At 34.8% G+C, this 16722-nt stretch overlaps 1 protein-coding gene across 6 annotated transcripts in view; it reads left to right on the top strand.

Annotated features, from left to right (window-relative positions):
* The window catches only part of DMD (dystrophin), a 2416375-nt gene that overhangs the window by 988510 nt on the left and 1411143 nt on the right, over positions 1 to 16722 (top strand). For all 6 annotated transcript variants that reach the window (XM_053581215.1, XM_053581214.1, XM_053581218.1 and 3 more), the window contains 3 exons: positions 10474 to 10584; positions 11020 to 11193; positions 14399 to 14554. In XM_053581215.1, the coding sequence (XP_053437190.1) occupies positions 10474 to 10584; positions 11020 to 11193; positions 14399 to 14554 (441 nt within the window). The remainder of the gene's footprint in view (positions 1 to 10473; positions 10585 to 11019; positions 11194 to 14398; positions 14555 to 16722) is intronic.

Genomic DNA, 16722 nt, shown 5'->3' with positions numbered 1-16722 from the left:
GTTAGTCATATTGGAACAATATTACAAGTGAATTTTTCTGAAAATACTTATAAATTATGATAAACTCTCACTTTTATGTACTATTCAACCATCCTTTTTTCAATGTTAAGGATTTCTCTCTTAGTGGCCTTTCTAAGAATACAGAAACTCATCCTTTCAACACTGTAACTGCTTGATATAAATATGAACATTTCAAATTCTTTTTGCAGTTTTTGGCCAGGGCCAGGTTTGAACCTGCCACCTCTGGTATATAGGGCTGGCGCCCTACTCCTTAAGCCACAGGCGCCGCCCATGAACATTTCAAATTCTATGAAATGCTATGCATTACCCAATCTTCCTTTCACGTGTTACTTGGTCCTTCATACCCCCTTTTAGCAGATAAAACTTGAGTGTTTGCTGATGTGTTTGTACATTTTGTCGTCCCTACTGTTAATGCATTATGATAACAATATGGTTCATTTGAGAAAAAAATGTGGAGTTTATCATCAAAAGACCTGAATTTCAATTATTACTTAGGTTATCTTTTGCTTTGTTTTGTAATGCCAAGCTTCTAGAATTTTGAGAGCAGTCTTTCAGAAAAATATAATGCAAACTACAAAAAAAGAAAATTAAATGCTGGTTCATAAAAGGATCTCTTGAAAGTCAGGGGCCCTGAAACTTAAGATTTGATACTGACCACTCATCTGAACAGTAATTCTCACTGTTCCACATTCTCTCTTTCCTTTCATAAAACTGAGCATACCCATTCTTCCTGTCTCAAACCCAATCAGTATGTTGCCTTAGTTCCCACAGTCTGAAACTACATCCCATATCCTTATTCTCCCACCAAAACCACTCTTCAGCCATGTGCAATTGAAATTATGTTAATTTCTTACTTTTTTTGTTTTACCGGACCCTCCTAGTAGATGTATTTCTCTTCTTTTTGATCACAGAGCATGAGTTTTCCTATTACATCGCACGTATTTCTGCTTTGTAATTTAGTTATATCTCCTCATTATGCCTCCCTAGAATAAAAATTCTTTATGTTTGGAGACAGTAGGGTTTTTCATGCATTTTTTTATTGCCAAATATTGGGGGGTATAAATGTTTTTGTTAGATGGATGTACTGTGTAATGTTGAAGTCAGGGCTTTCAGTGTGCTCACCACGTGGCTGAAGTTCATTGTAAGAGATAGGGATGTTCTTATTCCTCACTTGCCTCCCATTATCCCCAACCTTTAGTTTCCAATGACCTTAATGTCTCTCTGTGCCGATGTTCCCATGGTTTAGCTCCCACATATTAGTGATAATATAGTGTTTACTTTTCCGTTCCTGAGATACTTTGTGTGGGTGTGACATTTTCTTTATCCACTCATCAGTTGATGAGCACTTATGTTGATTCTACATTTTTTTGCAATTGTGACTTGTGCGGTGAGAAAAATTCAAGTTCAGGTGTCTTTTTAATAAAATGACTAATTTTCCCTGGGGTAGATACCCAGGAGTAGGATTGCTGGCTTGAAGGGTGGAGATAATTTTAATTCTTTAAGGAATCTCCGTATTGTTTTCTATGGCTTGAAGGGTGGAGGTAATTTTAATTCTTTAAGGAATCTCCGTATTGTTCTCTACAGGAATTATACTAGTTTGTGGTCCCACCAACAATGTATACACTTTCTTTTTTCTGTGCATCAACACCAGCATCTGTTGTTTTTTTGACTTTTTAGTAATGGCCATTCAGATGGGTGAGGTGGTATCTCATTGTGATTTAATGTGCATTTTCCTAATGATTAGTAATACTAAACATTTTTTCACATGTAGGCCATTTGTCTATATTCTTTTGAAAAAATTCTGGTCTTGATTTATGCCCACATTTTTATAGGGTTGTTTTTGTTTTGTTTTGAATTTCAGATTAATATGAGGGTACAAATGATTAAGTTACATCGTTTGTTAGGTAAAGTCCATGTTGTAATTGAGCCTCTCACCCAGGAGGTGTGCCATATACCTTACATTGTGCCCATTGGGTGAGAGTCACCAATCCTCCTTCCTTACCCTTTCCCCCATCTTGAGTCTAATTCAGTTTTGAGGGTATTTTTTTCTGGATGACTTTTGGAGTTCTTTGTTGAGTCTGGTTATTAGTCCCCTATTTGTCATATAGTTTATGAATATTTTCTCCCATTCTGTAGGTTGCCTCTTTACTCTGTTGATTATATGCTTAACTATACATAAATAAATCCCATTTATTAATTATTGTTGTTGCTGTATTTGCCTCTGGAATCTTAGTCATAAATTCTTTTGCTTGACTGACATCTAGAAGAATTTTTCCTGAATTTCTTCTAGACTTTTTATGGTTTCTTGCCTTACATTTAACTCTTTTGTCCATTTTGAATTAATTCTTCTGCAAAGTGAGAGGTAGGAATCCTGTTTGATATCCATTTTTTTCCAGCACTATTTATTGAATAGAATGTCCTTTTCCCAGTATGTGTTTCTGTCTATTTTGTCAAAGATCAGTTGGTCTTAGCTATATAGTTTATTTCTGGGTTCTCTATTCTGTTACATTACTCTGTCTTTCTATTTTTATAACAGTACCATCCCCTTTTGGTGAGTATAGCTTTGTAATATATTTTGAAGTCAAGTAATGTGATGCCTCCACATTTGTTCCTTTTGCTACAGATTGCCTATTTGAGCTCTTCTCTGGTTCCAATGAATATTACGATCATTTTTCTCTGTGAAATAAGACATTAATTTTTTTATGGGAATTCATTGACTCTAAATCGCTTTGGCAGTGAAGACATTTTAACAATGTTGAGTTTTCCAAATGATGAACATGGGACATATATCTATTTGTGTGTGAGAGAGAGAAATAGAAAGAGAGAGAGATATCTACAATTTCTTTCATTGGTGCTTTTTTAGTTCTCTTCATAGAGATCCTTCACCACCTTGGTTAAGTATATTCCTAAGTATTTTATTTTCTTTGTAACTATTATAAATAGCATTGAGTCCTTGTTTTGACTCTCAGCTTGACTTTTGTTAGTATACAGAAATGCTATGGATTTGTGTTATTTGATTTGGCAACTTGAGACTTTGCTGAATTTCTTTATCAATTCTAGAAGGCTTTTTGGTGAAATATTTAGAGTTTTCTAGATACAAGATCCTATCATTGGCAAACATGGGTAGTTTGATCTCTTCTTTCCTGATGCTTATTCTTTTTATTTTCTGATTACTCTGACTAGGAGTTACAGCTCTATGTTGAACAGAGGATTTTTTTTTCTTTACTTCCTCCAGATGTGGCATTAGATTACATTGCAGACTTTCTGTCTTTTTTATATAATCCTTTAAGGCTATGAATATTCCCCTTAGCACTGCTTTTCCTGTATCCCAGAGATGTTTGAAATCTTGTGCCCCCATTGTTGTTCAGTTTGAGGAATATTTTGATTTTCTTCATAATTTTATGACTCATGGATAGTTTAGCAGCAGTCTAATTTTCATAACTTTGTCATTTTAAGAGTTTCCCTTTGGAGTTGATTTCTAGTTTTATTCCACTGTGGTCTGAGAAGATACATTGTAGGATGTCAAATTTTTGAATTTGCTAAGACTTGTTTTGTGGCTGAAAATATGATCAATTTTGAAAAATGCCCCAAATGATGATTGGAAGAATGCATGTTCTGTAATTTCTTTTTAGAGTGTTCTATAGATACCTGTTAGGTTCCTTTGTTCTAGGATGCCAATTAAGTCCACTGTTTCTTTGATTTACTACTTTGATAATGTGTCTGGTTAATTAGTGAGATATTGAAGACCATAGCAATTCTGCCACTTTTGTTTCTTTGCTTAGATCTTTTTTATTTTCTTCATTTATGTCCTGTAAGAATTTTTGTGCAGACTTTCCATATTCTCGTCAATCCTATTCGTTTTATTTATCTTTTGAATTCCATCTCTGAGACATTGACAATTTCCTTTAGGTGAGGGTTCATTGCTGGAGACTTATTGTGATGATTTAGAGGTGTCAAAATGGCTCACTTTTTCATATTGGCAGAGGTCTTATCCTTACTTCTTATATGAAACTTCTCTCAGCTCAAGAGAGATACGTTTGCACCATACCTGTTCCTGTTTTCTGGGAACTCTCCTAGTTAATGAAAAGAAGGCAAGGTCCCTGCCTGGTGTACTTGTGTGCTACTGAAGAAGACTGGCCCAGCAGGAGAGAGGCAGATGTACTGAGAGGTGGTAATGTAGCTGCTCTCAGATCACAGTTTGAGCTAGTGCTGAGGGTTATTCAGATGGAGTGGTGTGTTGGTACCTAGGCTACTGTTGAAAGCTTGAACAGGGACCTGGGTATGTCCTCTCCATTGAGGCAGGTGGTGTGTATATTTTCTCTGCTTCAATTTCCTTGTGGTGGTGGCAGTGGCAGCTGTGTGATGCTGTTTAAAGAGCGACCACAGATGTGAAGGCTGTGGGTATTCCCTCTACTCAGCTCCAGAGGCAGTGGTTATGTGTGCAGAGAGGGCACTTTTATGAGCAGGTCTACAGTGATGAGTAGGAAGAACTGCCTTGGCATCTGTGTACCACAGGTTACTGTCATCAGTGTGCATGGTGTGCTTTATCAATGGACTCATCACATGCAAAGCCACTGGGCTATGCAGGATGCAGTGCCATAGCAGCTATGTGCATTTTAGGAATTTGGCAAGCAGCCAGTTGGTCTGCAAGACCTTGGCAGGTGCCTGGGTATTCATTCCACAGCCACAGCCTATAATGGGACAGATTGCAGGAACTTGGTAGGTGCCTCAACAGGTCATGGGACCTTGAGAAATGCCTGTGAGAGTCAGAAACATTTGGCTGGTGTCCAGGGAGGTCACTGGACTTTGATAGGCCACTGGATGGATCATAGGTCCTTGGATGACAGCAAAGAAGGTCTTTGGGCTGCAGCAGCTGGGTAGCCAGTGGTTGGCAGAGCTAGGGAAATTCCTAGTGCTCTGCTTATGAGTAGCAGTGCTTCAAGTTCTGCCTCTGCCCAGGTCTGATCGTGGCGACTGCTACAGTACTATTGAGGGTGGTGGTTCTATCAGCATGGCAAAATGGCAGCAGAAGATGCTGAGGTCCAGTGGGTACTTACTTTGCTCTGATCCTTCCAGTGGCCAGTGAGAAGGCTTAGAGGGGTACGTAGCACCCAGTCACAGTTTATATGAGAGTGCCTGCCCTTACTACTCCCTCCCTTACCTGGCAGGGTTAATGGAAAGGCAGCTGAAGTGGAGTCAACTTCTCCATGGACTGGGAACTCTGGTGCTAAGGGCTCAGGATGGCATCTGTTGTAGTGACCTGGGATCGGAATCCAGTGGTATCCAACTGTTCCCACTCTCTGATGTAATACTTCTGTAGTCTCTAAGAAGCTCCCTAATCAGATCAGAAGCCCGTTGTGGAGAGGGAATCCCCTTATAGCTTGGGTTGCATTGTCCACTGGAAGAGTACAGAGCCCTAGTGATCTACACTGAACTTTCTCCACAAGTGGAGACTTTCCTCAGGTACCTTTCAGTCTTGCTAAGTGAACCATCCCCCTTCTCTCTCCAGAGTCTCTATAGTCTCTCTGATGATTCACAATGCTCTCCCTGAAGTGGTTTGTCTATAGGTAAACATCTATCTGAAACGTTCAATCCTTTCCTTGAGAGCTGTGAATGCACGCTGCCTGTGGTCCACCATCTTGGCCCAGTGACAAGGGTTTTGTTCATATCGTGTAATTTAGTAGAAGAGGTTGAACAATTTGTTTATTGAATTGATTTAACTAAATGGTATAAACATAAATGTAACATTAAATTTATGTTTAGTATGACAAATGTTCATTTAGGGATAATTTTATTTTTAAGTCATAATGTAAGAGGCAGTATAATTGTTTTAAATTGAATTTGCTATTTCCTGGCTATCATATCTTGGGCATGACAACATTCCTACCTTCATTTGTAAACAAAGATGAGAAATACTTATATTAATTTGATTAGAAGATAGAATGAATTATATGAAGTGTTAGTACATAAAGTCATACAAATGCCTGTTCTGGTGGCAAGGATAATGATGCTGATGATTTCTGTGCTCTCCTCTTACCCCACTGCTATAAAAGTTGTGAGAAATGTACATATTTCATATTCTCCTACACTATATCTTGGTGTTTGAAGGGATGGAAAAGATTTTTAAAACAGTTACAGATGTCTAATTTTGTCCCTCTAATCTCTCTGAATATCTTTTCATTTTTCTCTCATCAGTTTCCTTTCACAGTCTTCCCAGTGGCTATTAGACTTTCATCACTTTGATTAAAACTCTTCCTTGACCCTCTCCTCTATCATGCTCAGTAGGCACCAAGGGTATTATCCTTATAAAGAGATGATATGTATTATCACTGGCAATTTCTGAGTAAATATTTGTGCAAACTGCTTTGATAGGTATTTTTACATATACTATCACAATCTAATCTTTTTGAACTAAACTATTGTGGTCATCTACTGAAGACAGGAGCATTTCTCAGATATGCTATGCTGCCTAGAGATTATGATGAAGTCTCTTTGGTGGCTTTTCACTATCCTTCTCGGTGTAGAGATGAGGAAATTGAGGATACAGGTGAAGTTTAGTGCTTTGCCCAAGGTTGCAAGCCCTGAGATTTAAATAGTGACTTTTGTTAGTACTATTTCGTTCTGATTCTCCTAGAGCAGCAGTTCTCAACCTTCCTAATGTCACAGCCCTTTAATACAGTCCCTGTGGGTCGCGGCCCACAGGTTGAGAACCGCTGTCCTAGAGCATCAAGTAATAAACATTCAACTCTGGCCTCTCCAAATCCTAAATTATCTTTATGTCTTACTTTTGATTTCTTAAAAAAAAAAAAAAAAAGCAACCTCTTTTCCTGTTAATATCTTCCATTGGCCCTGACCTTTGTTCTCTGTTCCAGTTCCCTTGCTTTCCAGAGGACTTGTCTAATCAATTATTCCCTTCCTTTTTTTTTTAAATCACTCCACCTATTGACTTCTTTTACATAGCCTTACAAGTATTCCAAACCAATTGACCTGAATTTTATCATGTGTAGAGATAAAAGTCTTCAAAAGTAATTTAAATTGTATTAGAAGAATACTTCTTGATCCTTAATCAGGTAAGCCCTTCAAATTCTGATTTCTGGTTTCATCATCTACCAACTCTGTTCTAGCTACAATGCTCACTGACCAGGTAATATACCCTTATTGCTACTTATCTCGTTTGACCTGTTTTGAAACTGACGTTGTTGTTTTTTTAGGTTTATATTTATTTATTTATTTATTTATTTTTTATTAAATCATAGCTGTGTACATTGATATGATCATGGGGCATCATTCACTAGCTTCACAGACTGACATTGTTGATTGTACTCTCTAATTAAAAAAATTCTCACATGACTTGATTTAAGTGATACTCTCTCTTTCTTCATTTTTCCTCTTCTCCTTCTTTTAGACTATTCCTTCCCTGTTTTGGGATTGTTTTCTCTTTACTTTCCCTTCCTACTTTTCTTTAATGTTTGAAAACACTAAAATAAATACATATTGTACAAATGTACATTGAACACATCTTCTCTCTCTCTCTACCCCCCTCCCCCGGCACATACATGTATGATACAAATCCTCATAGTGATTAATATAAGGCAAACTAATTTCAAAGTAGTATTGATTATAGTAACATTTAGGGTGCTCTCCCTATCAGTTTCCTTAGTTATTGGATTAAGTATTAACTGTAAAACCATCATTTGTGATTCTGATCAATTTTGAATTTTAATATTTATCTTCATGTTCAAAATAGAGTAATCATTCACTTCTGGCATGAGTTGATCTATTACATGATTTCTACCTGCATTTCTAGTTATATTTTGGCCCCCTTCTTTAGACTCTTCATAGACCTATCTCACACCTTGTTTTTCTTCAACCAGAATTGCTTTTGTTTTTACAACTCGTGTCTCCTTGCATTTCCAGTATACTATTTACAACACTTATGGGCAAGTAACAAAATTGAATTAACTAAAGCAAAAACAAAAATGGGGAAAAGATATTTGTCTTAAGAGTATACAGATGTGTCATGGAAGCCAAGGGCAAAAATGAAGTTTTGACTCAGGAAGGAACTAAAACCAGTGTTTTCGTTATTTGTAGTATCATTATCTCTAATGGTTTTGTGGTTTGAATAAGGTCAACTGAGTGATTCCTTTTTGGTATCTCTTTTGGAATTTTATAGTCAGTTGTTGGCTAGCACTGTAGTGACCTGAAAGCTCAATGTGACTGGATGTCCAAGATGACTCAGTCACATGGCTAGCAGTTTTAGCAAAAACCCCACGTGTAATTGTTTACTGAAACACTTATCTATGACATCTCCAGGTGACTCAGGTGTCTCGGTGCATGCTGTGTTGAATGGGTCCCAGGAAGGAGCACCCTAAGAATCAATGTCCCAAGTGACAGAAGTGGAAGCTTCCAGGCCCTTTGAGGACTTTGGCTGTAACTGACAGAGAATTACTTAAACTGTATTCTATTGGTCAAGGCAGTTGAAGGGTAAATTCAGATTTAAAGAGGCAAATAAATAAACTCCATCTCTTGATGAGAAAGTGCTATGTGGAGCATGTAATGTGAGAACTATTGTTACAGCTATCTTTGGAAAATACCATCAACTTCAGCCTATAATTGGAAACTACCAATAAATTTCTTTCTATGTCTCTTTCTACATACCTACTACTTATTTCTTTCAATGTTCATGAATGTTTGTTGTCCATCAACCTACTCTGAAAACTATAGACTTCATAAACACAATTCCCTAGCACGTGTGACATAGTTCTAAGCATACACAGAGCTTCATCAGACTTCCTTCTGTCAATCCTATATTTCAGAGAAAGACTCTAATCTATCTTTGCACAAGCATTGTCCACATTCTAATCACCCATGACTTGAGGTGGTCAGGATTGTGTGGCATAGACAATTATTATCAGCCCACCTTTGTGAGAGATTATTTCCCATTTGTGAAGTTCTAGCCATAACCCACCCCCCAAAACATCTCATGCTCTCATCCCCTGAATATTATAAATATTCAGGGTTCTACTTTAACAACAATTCCTATTAACTCTTCTGTACAAGTGTCACTCTGCCCTACATCCTCCCATCAAATTTTATACATTCTGTGGCATTTCTTACTCTGTGGATAGTGTTATATACATAGATGAATCCTTAAGCCCTAGATTCTGTTTCCTGAAGGAGAGTGCATATCAATATTTTGGAAGAAAGGTAATTACTCAACCAATGAAGATATTGTTTATAATAACATAAAAACAATATTCATTTACATCACTCTTATCTCCTAATTATTTTAAGGCAAAATTCTAACTACTTAAGTAATTTGTATTTAATTTGCTTTTATAATCATTAATATCACTATGCTAAGGAATAATATTAAGGTATATGTATACATTTATAACCTGTATCCTAAACAACTCCTAAAACATTTAGTCAATTTTCTTGGGAAAATTTTCATTACTCAGTTTTAGTTTATAGTTCTCTATGGTAACTGCTAAGCAAAACTGAAGTTATCTTCTAATAGTATGCACCAGAGTTGACTCCAATTGGTGAAAATCAGTTTAAACTCATATACATTTTCTAAATTGTTTTGCCTGATAATTTTAGGGATGTTGTAGCATCAGTTAACCAGTTTCCTCTTCTGTAGCTTATTCATGACAATCTGACAATGACTGAATTTTACATTAGAAATTTTTGATCAATAGCTGAATTTTGCTACGTCTGACAGAAAGAAATGAATGAATTTATTGCTTGGGTGTCAGTAAGGATTTGACCCATACCTGTAACTGGTTCAGAAATCCACAAGTCAAATACAGACATACTTTTGAATAGAACTTAATCAAAAATATCTTCCTCAAATATAGAAAATATAGAACTATTTTACAGTTATTTAAAACTAAAAAGCCAATATCTATAGGAAGCCATTAGGTGTCTATCAGACAAAAGCGGTACCACTTAGGACATTTAACTTCCTTTTCCTAGATCTAGTTTCCCTGAAATTTAACTGAAACATGACCTGGAATAACTGAGTAAAGATTGCTATTAAGGAATATTATCCACATGAAACTTTATAATTACGTCTTATACCTATCATCGTTAGCTTTTCTATAAAGGTTAAATTCTTGTCTTTGGTCATATTTGAGTATAACTTCAAAGAGAAAACAGTATGAATTCTACCTATTAGATAGTAGCAGATCTTTTCTTTTGAAAATGATACCTGAAACAACTGTTGTTACTGACTCCAAATGATTCTTTATCATATAGTCCTAATAGGGGAAAAATAAGTCCATTCACTTTTGATTATTTGGATAAGTGAAAAATATTTATTGCCATTTTAAATGAGGCTACATTTTTAGCAGTGGCTTAGGAGAGTTTCTGAATTCCATCTGTTCTGAAAGTGAGTCCTTTGTACTAATGTGCTGAGCGTGCTGACTGATAATAATGTTCTCCCAACAGAAAATTCAATCAGATTTGACAAGTCATGAGATCAGTTTAGAAGAAATGAAGAAACATAACCAGGGGAAAGAGGCTGCCCAAAGGGTCCTATCCCAAATTGATGTTGCACAGGTATATTTTGTCACATATGCTAAAGAACTTGTTTTCGTTGTACATTAAAACATACTCTAGTTTATATAAAACAGTTTGATTATTAGCAAAATTGGGATCAAGGGAATTATTTCAAAACTACAATTTGGTGTCTAAACAATTGGGTGTTTTTCATTTTACATTTTAAAGATAAAATAGCTTAATAACTTGCTGTTTATTTAATGTTGTATTAAGAAAAATTTATTTAATATTAAGAAAAATTACTGAATTCCCCTCTCAAATGTGAGTTTCCTCCGTGTTGAATAAACGGCATAAATAAGAGATTGCTTTGTTTTTCATTTTTACTTCTCTGTATATTCCGTAACAAAAGAAAATCTGTTGACAGAAAGATGACTGGTTATTTTCTAGAAGGCAAAATTAAAATTAAAGTTGTACATTCTTACGTTGTCCTTACAGAAAAAATTGCACGATGTCTCTGTGAAGTTTCGATTATTCCAGAAACCAGCTAATTTTGAGCAGCGACTCCAAGAAAGTAAGATGATTTTAGATGAAGTGAAGATGCACTTGCCTGCGTTGGAAACAAAGAGTGTTGAACAGGAAGTAGTACAGTCACAATTAAATCATTGTGTGGTACGTATTTCTGGTGGCAAGTCTGCAGCTCCTCAACTTTCCTCGTTAAGAAGTATTTGATGATCCTCTCTTACAATAAAAATTGTTTTCAGACAATTGTAATAATTATACCAGATAATTTTAAGATTAAGAAAAAATTGGCACAAGTGTATTGAGAGACAAGAACTTTTACTGAAATAATAGCCATGTAATGCCTAGGGTATTAGTGTCTTTTTTGAATCTATAATTCTGCTAAGGACTATGTAGACTAGAAAAGAATGTCGCCTTTGTTTAATTCTTGGGGGTACTTTGAACATATCGTGAAATGGAAAACCAGGAAGGAAATATATTGATATAAAAACAGGAACAACATCGTAGCCATGATAATAATAAGTGTTCCAGAAATAATGAGTGCCAAGCAAGCTAAGTGATGTATACAAGTCATCTCTAATTCTTAAGGCTACAGATTACCTGAGAGAATTTGAAGACAAATATATAATAAAGGGCAAAGCAAGGCTCCACTCTAGGTACTCTTACTACAAACTCTAAAAAATTAAGTATCAGTGCTGGATACACACTGAAATACCACTGGACAACACAGAATAAAAAGGCATTGGAAAAGTACATCTAGCCCACAGCATAAATCTTCATTAGACTTTGGAATATCTAGACATGTCCTATATTGCAATAATTGGAAGGTTACCAAGTCAGTGATTCCTCTGACAACATAAAGTTGGGGTTTGAGGGGTACAATCGCATAACATACATATTACTATAACTCTACATGTAGTATAGGCCATCATGGTAGAAATGAACATTAAATGAAAACACTGAAGGTTATTAATAATAAAGAGAAAAAACATATTTAGTACTTTGAGTTTTAAGTATTGTTTCTTCATAAACTCCATAATATAAATAAAAACCCCCTTTAGATATATTTAAGTCATATCATTATAAATGGGAAAATATCTTCCTTTTAAACAACATTGGAAAATAAATGTATATATTTACTTTTAAAAAATCATGAAGTGTTTTTCATCCAATAAGGTTGATATTTTAGGTTGAATATTAGTGCTATGATTAAAATACTTTAAATATTCCCCCACCACCACCCAAACAATTTTTGAATATCATGATGTATAACAATTAGCTAATATTAGGTAAGGGTGGAAATACGTAGGGATATATCTTAAATTTTTCAAAAAGCATTGAAAGGAAATTGACCCAAGTATAGTATCTTCACGACTCATATTTGCAAAATGAGATCTGTTCAGTCTCTTCTCAAAACAGGTCTATAATGTGAACTCTTAAAACTTATCTACCAGTAAATATGAACTGAGAACAACCCACCTGTATTCACACTCTGTGCCCGGGCCCTGTACCACTATAAAGGAAACACCTCAATCACCAGCTCAATTTGTTTCTTGTTCTGCTTTAAATGTCAGGACCAATTCAAGTAGTTTTTTCATAGAATATCTTTTCTTTACAATTTTTAGAGTTTTCATTACTTAAGTTGCTTTGTGACATATACTATAATCATGTCCTTGCCTTCAAGAAAATATTGTCTATTAAAAGGCTTATTGTCACAAACACAAATGTAATGAAAACACGTAGTTCTCCTCCTTGGTTATAAATATTTTCTTTGCCTATTGAATGAAATGATGTTAATAGCTAACAGTACCTTGAATGAGCTTTCATCATAAAAATAAAACATTGAGTTTTTTTGTGAGTTTAAATAAATCATTTAGAAGAATGTCTGATTTCAAAAGTCATATAGTTGATTCCAAACACAATGATTAATGATTTCAGTGTTTCTAAATATGCCAACGTTTTTCCATCTTCTAAGAAAAAAGTAAAATGAAGAAGTTAAAAAGAAAGAATTCATCTACGAAGCTGAGACAAAACTCACAATTATTAATAAAGGAATATTAGCATTGTCAAAGAGGAAATTAAGAAGGAAACAAATCATACGTGTAACCTTGATTAGTCAGATACTTGCTCAACCTTTGCAAAATGTTTTGTTTTGGACATTTATTTTAAACCAAAAAGAGAAAATGAAATCAATTTTTGTTCTCATTCCAAGAAATGGAATTACCTACTAGCAAGCTTATCTCTAAGTAATGATAACATAAGTATTTACCATTCAGACTTAACCACTGAACAAATAAAAGCAGCAATGTAAATAATAGAAGCTAATATATATACAGTTATATACACACACACAAATATATACATGTAGATATAAACACACACATACATACAAACTAATAAGAAAATAACTACAAGGAAAAGTTATTGCACCAAGTGAAGTTGCTGGTATAGTGATGAACATAGTTGTCTTCCAAACTTGTGGCACTTGTCTCATGAGGCATTTTTTATGTCAACCTACTCTTACAAAACAATACATTTCTCTATACGGTTGTGATATTCAAGTGAGTTTTAAACGATACTTTTACATCTGTTTATATTTTTTAATCATCAACTTTGAGAAATGTGTGTGATCTAATTAACATATTTAAAATTACCTTCCTTCTACATATACATGTATGATATAATATATATTACAATTATAATGTGGAAATGTAGATGTTTTCCCAACGAAAAAATGAGCACCATGAGAACAACAGTGAATGGGTGTGTCTTGGCTGCCACTGCTTCCCCACTGACTCAAGTCTTATCTGGTACATTATAGACACTACATAAATAGTCAAAGAGTGAATTAACTTATTCAAACTCATGGCCAGAATTATATAACTTTAAAATTTAAAATAGAAATGATGTAACATTTAAAAATAACTATTATAGGGCGGCGCCTGTGGCTCAAAGGGGTAGGGCGCTGGCCCTATATGCCAGAGGTGGCAGGTTCAAGCCCGGCCCTGGCCAAAAACAAACTGCAAAAAAAAAAGAAAAAAAAAGTTAAAAATAACTATTATAGGCTTGTATTGAAATATAGTCACACACGTATGATGCACTGACTTAAGTATAGCTGCAAAATATGTATGTCTCTATTTGTGTTTGTAATTACAGATAAAAACGTTAAATCTGTAGAATATGCAAAAGCTAGCTATCCATCATAGCTGTAAAATATTCATACATTCCATTCAAACTCTCAACATTGGATACCAGTTAAAGGAATATCTACCCTGTTTCTTTTTGTTATCAATATTATGAGTTAATTTAACGCTGGTCGTTATTATTATGTTTTGTTTTGGTTTTTTTAACTTAGAACTTGTATAAAAGTCTGAGTGAAGTGAAGTCTGAAGTGGAAATGGTGATAAAAACTGGACGTCAGATTGTACAGAAAAAACAGACGGAAAATCCCAAGGAGCTTGATGAAAGAATAACAGCTTTGAAATTGCATTATAATGAGCTGGGAGCAAAGGTGCGTGCATGCTGAGACCGCAAACACTGCTTTCCACTTTACATATAATTTGTAAAGCAAGGAAGCAAGAGACAGAAAATTATGTAAATTATGTACAATTAGAATCTTGGAAATTCTCTATCTCACATATACACACGCACATTTATGTATTTTTATGTGAATTCTTATTGAGAAACAATAATTATAGCAGTTCTGCTATTCACTACTAATTGAAAATATGTAAAACTCAGGGAAGTTTTTATTAGCCTATCACATAGTTCTTCAAGGATTTCTTTCTCCTCAATTTGCTTTCTTTCTTTCCATTATATAAATTCACTTGTGATGACAAAAAGCAGCAGTTCTCAACCTGTGGGTCGCGACCCACGAGAACTGTATTAAAGGGCTGTGGCATTAGGAAGGTTGAGAACCACTGACTTAAAGACCAGTAAATATTAGACACTACTTTATCTATTTATATTTAAGTGTAATGGAGTTGACTCATTCCTCACAGACACATTAGATTTAACAGAGTTGGCATATTCCATAGAAATTATTTCCCCATATAGCCAAGCCTTTCATTATCTACCACGTTTGGTTAACAAGATAGCAAGGATAGCCAATTAACTCCTATGTCTCTGTAATTATTTTTATATTGCTGTCCAGATCAAAATCTTATGACTAATTCCACCTCACTATTAATGGAGAGATGAAGATCTCCATCTTTCCAAAACTGTGGGATGTCAAGGATAATTATCTCACTTCTTTCAACTCAAATATTCCATATAGTTTAGAGTTTTGATTATTTAAAATTTTGCTAATAAATTGACTCTTTACACTGTTGTGTCCTTTGCTGAGCAGAAGCATTTTGGTTTGATTCAGTAACACTTGTCTATTTTTGATCTTTTTGCCTGTGCTTTGACAGTCCTATCCAAAAAGTTTTTGCCAAGACCAATGTCAGAAGGCTTTTGCCCTATGTTTTCTTCTAGTTGTTTTAGAGTTTCAGGTCTTACCTTTAAGTATTTAATAATTTTTTGTTCATTTTTGTATATGGCATAAGGTAAGGGACCAATTTTGTTTTTCTGCGTGTGGATATTCAGCACCATTTATTGAAGAAGTAGCCCTTTCCCTGTTGTGTGTGTTTTGGTGATTCTGTCAATGATCAATTGATAATAAGTGTGTCTATTCTGTTCCATTGGTTTATATGTCCGTTTTGATGCTAATACCATGCTTTTTCGGTTACTTTAATATTGTACCATATTTTGGGATCAGGTAATTTGGTTGACTTCACCTTTGTTCTTTTTAAAACTTCTTAAAAAATTATTATGGGTACATATCAATTATACATATTTACAGGATACCTACAATGCCTTGATATAGGCATAGAACATGTAATGATCAAATCAGGGTGATTGGGGTATCACCTTAAGCATTTCTCATTTTTTTGTGTATGTGGTAGGAACATTCCAATTCCAGTCTTTTAGTTACTTGAAAATATACATTATTATTAGCTATCATCACTATTGTGCTACTGAATAATAGACTTTATTCATTTTAACTCTATATTTGTACACATTAACCGCACCCAATTTATGTCCTCCTTTTTGCCTCTGTTAACCAGTCTCTGGTGACCACCATTCTATTCTCTATCTCCATGAGTTCAACTTTTAACAATTTTTACCTCCCACACAGGATTGTCTGGCTGATTTTGCTTAGCATAATGTCCTCCATTTCCATCCTAGTTGTTGCAAATGATAGAATTTCATTCTTTTGTGGAATAATAATATTCTTTTGGGTATAGACACCTCATTTTATTTATCCATGCGTCTGTTGATAGACTGAACACTTAAGATCCATATCTTGGCTTAAGTTGATTCCATATCTTGGCTACTGTGAATAGTGCTGTAATAAACATGGGTGTACAGCTATTTTTTTGATATAGTGATTTCCTTTCCTTTGGATATATACCTAGTAGTGGGATTACAGGGTCACATGATAATTCCAATTTTAGTGGGTTTTTTTTTTTTTTTTTGAGGAACCTCTATAGTAGTGATTTTCAACCTGTGTGCCATGAGAAGATATTAGGTATGCTACAAAAATGTTTAAAGAGCATTAGTAAATTATTTTTTAAAGAAATTTAAAGCATAGCAAGTATATTCTTTATTTCCTCCTTTTTTGGATCAACATAATTT

The sequence above is a fragment of the Nycticebus coucang genome, chromosome X (assembly GCF_027406575.1).
Source record: "Nycticebus coucang isolate mNycCou1 chromosome X, mNycCou1.pri, whole genome shotgun sequence".
NCBI lineage: Eukaryota > Metazoa > Chordata > Mammalia > Primates > Lorisidae > Nycticebus > Nycticebus coucang.
Note: the sequence above shows the minus strand (reverse complement) of the source record. Positions and strands in the feature narration are given on the sequence as shown.